The sequence below is a fragment of the Brienomyrus brachyistius genome, unplaced genomic scaffold (assembly GCF_023856365.1).
Source record: "Brienomyrus brachyistius isolate T26 unplaced genomic scaffold, BBRACH_0.4 scaffold277, whole genome shotgun sequence".
Classification (NCBI taxonomy): domain Eukaryota; kingdom Metazoa; phylum Chordata; class Actinopteri; order Osteoglossiformes; family Mormyridae; genus Brienomyrus; species Brienomyrus brachyistius.
The window spans coordinates 5,169-10,037 of record NW_026042552.1 but is presented as its reverse complement, the minus strand read 5'-3'; the positions used below and the strand labels follow the sequence as shown (position 1 = coordinate 10,037).

General features: G+C 41.9%; 1 protein-coding gene across 1 annotated transcript; it reads left to right on the top strand.

Moving 5' to 3' along the window:
* The first annotated feature begins 1,386 nt into the window (after positions 1–1,386).
* On the top strand, positions 1,387–4,558 carry LOC125728401 (5-hydroxytryptamine receptor 7-like). Its single transcript, XM_049005406.1, has 2 exons — positions 1,387–2,133; positions 2,498–4,558. The coding sequence occupies exons 1-2, from the start codon at positions 1,616–1,618 to the stop codon at positions 3,249–3,251; spliced, it is 1,272 nt and encodes a 423-aa protein (XP_048861363.1). The 5' UTR covers positions 1,387–1,615; the 3' UTR covers positions 3,252–4,558.
* Positions 4,559–4,869: the final 311 nt, after the last annotated feature.

The following is a 4,869-nucleotide window of genomic DNA, read 5'->3' as shown; positions in this document are numbered from 1 at the left end:
GTCAAGACTGAAGTCGACTTCAGTGGAAAAACACGCGGGAATAACTGCAAGCACACTGACACGATCATTAATCAAGATTCTTTATAGGTGATTATTCTTAGAGTTTACATAATCGAAAAAGCATCTAGTTCAGCGAGCCATCAGACACACGTGTGAAGTAGTCTGCTGACATACAGTACGGTCATACCTCACTGCACAAAACACTTCTAGTCCTTCGTGGTAAAGGTATTACGACAAGCAATATAGGTGTTTCTCACTGGTCAGGTGCCTGCGTGCTGATTATGCGCTCATTCGGTGACTGTAATTGTGTAGAGTTTAACTTTTTATGCTTGGATTTTATGGCTTGTTCTCAGTAATCAAAAGATGGGTTATAAATCCATACAGCTTCTCACAAAAATGTATTTCAAGTAAATACATCCTTCTTGGAGTACTGACATGGAATTCTATATTCATCGCTACAATTCAAAGCGTTTGTTCGGCATTAATACTGATACTAACACCCACATAGGCCAACAGTGCACTGATACAACAAGAAGACGTGGTGTAAGATGATTTATAAATTGGCCACAGAAATCTAGCTACATTTAAAAAAAATAGCATGCCTGACCTCACAGAATGAACCTGATTTAATGTGAACACATCTCGCATTGCTAAATATTGCTTCGAAGAAGTGGCATGACCCACTTGTAACACGCAATTACCAAATTAAAATAATATAAATATGAAATGAATAGGTAGGCCTATTCCAAAACTTAGACACGTCGCGACAGTGTTTCACTGACGATTTCAAAACGAGCTTTTCGCTGCTAGTAACGTTCCTGATATAATTTGATACTAATTTGATTAGTAATCGTCCGTCTTAAATAGGTTCCTAAAATATGACAGTAGCTAAGAACAACACATTTTCTTACGCTTCCTTTACAAAGTAACCGCAAGATGGCAATAGAGCATCATTCGATTATAGTCGCACAACAATGCGTCAGTGCCACCAATTGCCCATTTGTCAAACTGACTAAGCAGTTAAGCTGTGCCTTATAAAAAAAGTGTTTATCAAGCTCCCGACAGACGTAACAGCTAAAAATAATGAGTCTTAGTTAGCGTTATATGAGTTCGTTTGTAGCGTTCAGGCTCAAGTTACTAGTTGTTATGAAACATTATTAATGTTGAAAACTATAAAATGTAAAGAATGCTAGAAAATATATGTCTTGTATTGAACTTGACACTTAGGGGGATCCAAAAAAACATTAAATATGGTTTTATGCCATGGCGCTCAGTTTGAATTTGTTATGAACTTGATCTTATGCTGAATCTGGTCATGACGTCATAGATTGTGTGTGACGCTCCTTTTACTTCGGTCTGATCACTTCGCCTCAAGTGCTGTTTGTCTGGGGAGGCAGCAGCGCGCCAGTGCTTCGCAGCGCATCGCTCCTCTTCAGCATCTTCTGCTGTATTACTCTTTCCGCTGATCTGGAGCATTGCTTTTTAAAATAGATAACTGAGAAACTGCTATCCTATTTCCTCATGCAAAGAATTCCAAGCTTAATGGGGATTCTAACTTGGCATTTCTGGGTCTTGAGGGCAAAAGCCTACTCTTAATGGACCGCGGCGTAAAACCATGTTCGTCGATTTCAATGGCAGTTTTCTCGTCGTTAACACGAGGTCGTACATGGCAGAAGAGAGAGTTAAGGAACTTCGCACTGACGACATGATCTCGGGGACGGTGCACGCGCGCCTGCCGGCTGCGCAGACGACACCCGCGACTTTGCCAACTTCCAGCATGGTGGAGAATGACACGAGGTGTGGGGAGCAGATCCTGAGCCACGGCAACATGGAAAAAGTGCTCATTGGGGTAATACTAACCATGCTTACCGTTCTCACTATCTGTGGGAATTTGCTGGTGGTTATTTCGGTGTGTTTTGTCAAAAAGCTGCGGCAGCCATCTAATTATCTGATAGTCTCTTTAGCCGTGGCGGACCTCTCGGTGGCGCTGGCCGTGATGCCCTTTGTCAGCATTACGGACCTTATTGGCGGACAGTGGATTTTTGGCAAGTTCTTCTGCAACGTTTTCATTGCCATGGATGTCATGTGCTGCACTGCCTCCATCCTGACGCTCTGTGTAATAAGCATAGACAGGTAAGTGCACCTTTACGTGCTCCTCTAAATCCATCGACCCACACCACCATTCATTTATGTCCCATAACATATTCATTGTACGGTAGCGGAGAGCCTGGAGCCTATCGCGTGGACCCCCGGGCACAAGGCAGGATACGTCCGGCAGGAGATGCGCGTGTCTAAAGGCGACTAACATTGCATTTTGGATGCTAACGGCAACGTGCAATATTAATTGCGCTGATAATTATAACTATTATTAATAATGCTGGTGGTTATACCCCAAGATGTACGTATTTCACCATTTTTTCGAAGTCAAGGACTTTATATGAGGACACCTGACATCCAGATGTTTTTTCTCTTTCTCTGTCTCTCCTTCGTATCACAGGTACCTTGGCATAACAAAGCCCTTAACATACCCAATGAGACAGAGCGGCAGGTGTATGGCCAAAATAATCCTGTCTGTCTGGCTCTTGTCCGCCTCGATCACTCTACCACCTTTATTCGGCTGGGCGCAGAATGTAAATGATAACAAAGTGTGTCTGATCAGCCAGGACGTTGGCTACACCATCTATTCCACCGCCGTGGCTTTCTACATCCCCATGTCGGTGATGCTGATCATGTACCACAGAATATACAGGGCGGCCAAGGTGAGCGCAGCCAAGCACAACATCGCCGGATTCCCTCGGCCGGAGGAAGAGGACAGCGTGGACTGCGTCTCGGCCGCCCTGAAGCTGCACAAGGAGGCCGAGGAGTGCTCAAGCTTCTCGCAGCTCCTGCGCGCCGACCGGAGGAACATCTCGGTCTTCAAGAGGGAGCAGAAGGCTGCCACAACTTTGGGCATTGTAGTGGGGGCGTTTAGCGTCTGCTGGCTTCCCTTCTTCGTGCTGTCCACCGCCCGTCCGTTTATCTGCGGGGTGCGGTGCAGCTGCGTCCCCTTGTGGGTGGAACGTACGTTGCTGTGGCTGGGCTACGCCAACTCGCTGATCAACCCCTTCATCTATGCCTTCTTCAACCGCGACCTGAGGACCACCTACCGTAATCTGCTCCGCTGCAGGTACAGGAACATCAACCGCAAGCTGTCCGCCGCCAGCATGCAGGAGGCCCTCAAACTTGCAGAACGAAACGACTCCATGCTTTAGGTCGCGCGTCTGTAAGCGGCTAATCGAAGTACAGAAACTGTTACACTGTTCAGACCTGTAACCTCAGCCAACGGAAGAACTGAATTGTATCATTTGTAATTGCGCATTGGTAACCAATTATATTATATACTCGGTATATTGGATATTTTTGGCGATATGGGACAACGGATTTGTAGATAGCTGTCGTGGATAATTACATTGTGATTTTTTTTAGTTTTTAACAAATAAATCTAATTCTCAGACGGAAAAAAATACTTTTAATATTAAATATCTTATTAAACTATATTAAATAACTTTACACATCCTATTTGGTGGGTCATTAACGTTTAATTTTCAATAAGAAATCAATATAGATTGCAAAGAGAAATGTATCCCTACAATTAATTTGTGTAAAACATAACCCTCCCCGGATTAAAGCACCAGACTTAAATTTATTTACTATTTGTACATTTTTAGAAAATATTCTTGCTATCCTCTGTAAAGTATGCAATGATATCCAGATACCAGACGATCCTTTTAAATATTGGTAGATTAATACTCATTAATTATGAGTATGGTTTGCTAGCACGCAAGTATCTGAAATAGCATATCAACTATAATTTAACATTGAGCTGTGGAATTATTCTCTCAAAGGCAACTAGAAAAAGAAGGGAAATATTATACCTTCTGCAAAGGAGATGTGTTGTTTACATGATATACGTACCATATTCAGTATATATACCCTTAAAACTATTGAGTATATTGTAGAAATTGGGACAACAAATTTGTCTAAGCTAGTCTGATTCATTTGTACAGGTCCCGAGGTTTTAATATAGAGTGTTTCCTCTGTCTGCTTCAAAAGCACATAATCTAATTATTACTGGGATGTATTCTTCAAAAAAATAATAGTTGTTAGAAATCATAATGTAGTGTGCTGTATATGTGGATAGATCATGAATTTAAATGGGTGTTTTACGGTTTCCTTGGAAACTTCTTGTTGCCGAGTTGAATTTCATTCACGTTCTTATTGGTAATACCGATAACAATAATATCTGTAATCACAAAAAGTGTTGTTAATATTATTGCGGGAAAAGGACAAGCAGCTCTCAGAACCCTTTACTTTCGTGGTGTCAGATAGGATTTATTGCCGTAATTGCACAAGGCGGCAATAAGCATTTATTTTAAGGCACAGCTTAAGTGACTGTAAAAGGTTAGCATCAGTGCTACAGTTTGTGCCACAGCTATCTGTCAGTGTATATAGACACCAGAATAGGTATTTCGCTTGCCTGGCATTCGCGCGACGAACGTTTAAACAAAATAAACTGTGAGGTGAGCTGAAGTCTGTTTTGTGTGTGTCTTTATTGTCGTTCCTATGCATTTTTTCAAAAAGAGAAGTTAATACTCGTCGCCCCCTTATGGTAGCTGTCATCCAATACAAATGGTGTTCGGAGAGAAATGATTGGAATTAACAACAACCGTGAACTTCTTTTAACGGTTATGGATATAAATACTTCAGCACATTACATGTTACACCAGCTTAGGAGCCGCAACAAACAAAATATTTGGTTTAATGTTCCAGCAGACAGCTGATATTTTGTGGGAATGAGAACACAAATCTTCAATAGGCCCATAAGAAATA

Coding starts and splice junctions, on each gene's coding strand:
- LOC125728401 (XM_049005406.1), top strand. CDS start 1,616: ATGTTCGTCGATTTCAATGGCAGTTTTCTCGTCGTTAACACGAGGTCG. Junction 2,134..2,497: donor TGTGTAATAAGCATAGACAG/GTAAGTGCACCT, acceptor TTCGTATCACAG/GTACCTTGGCATAACAAAGC.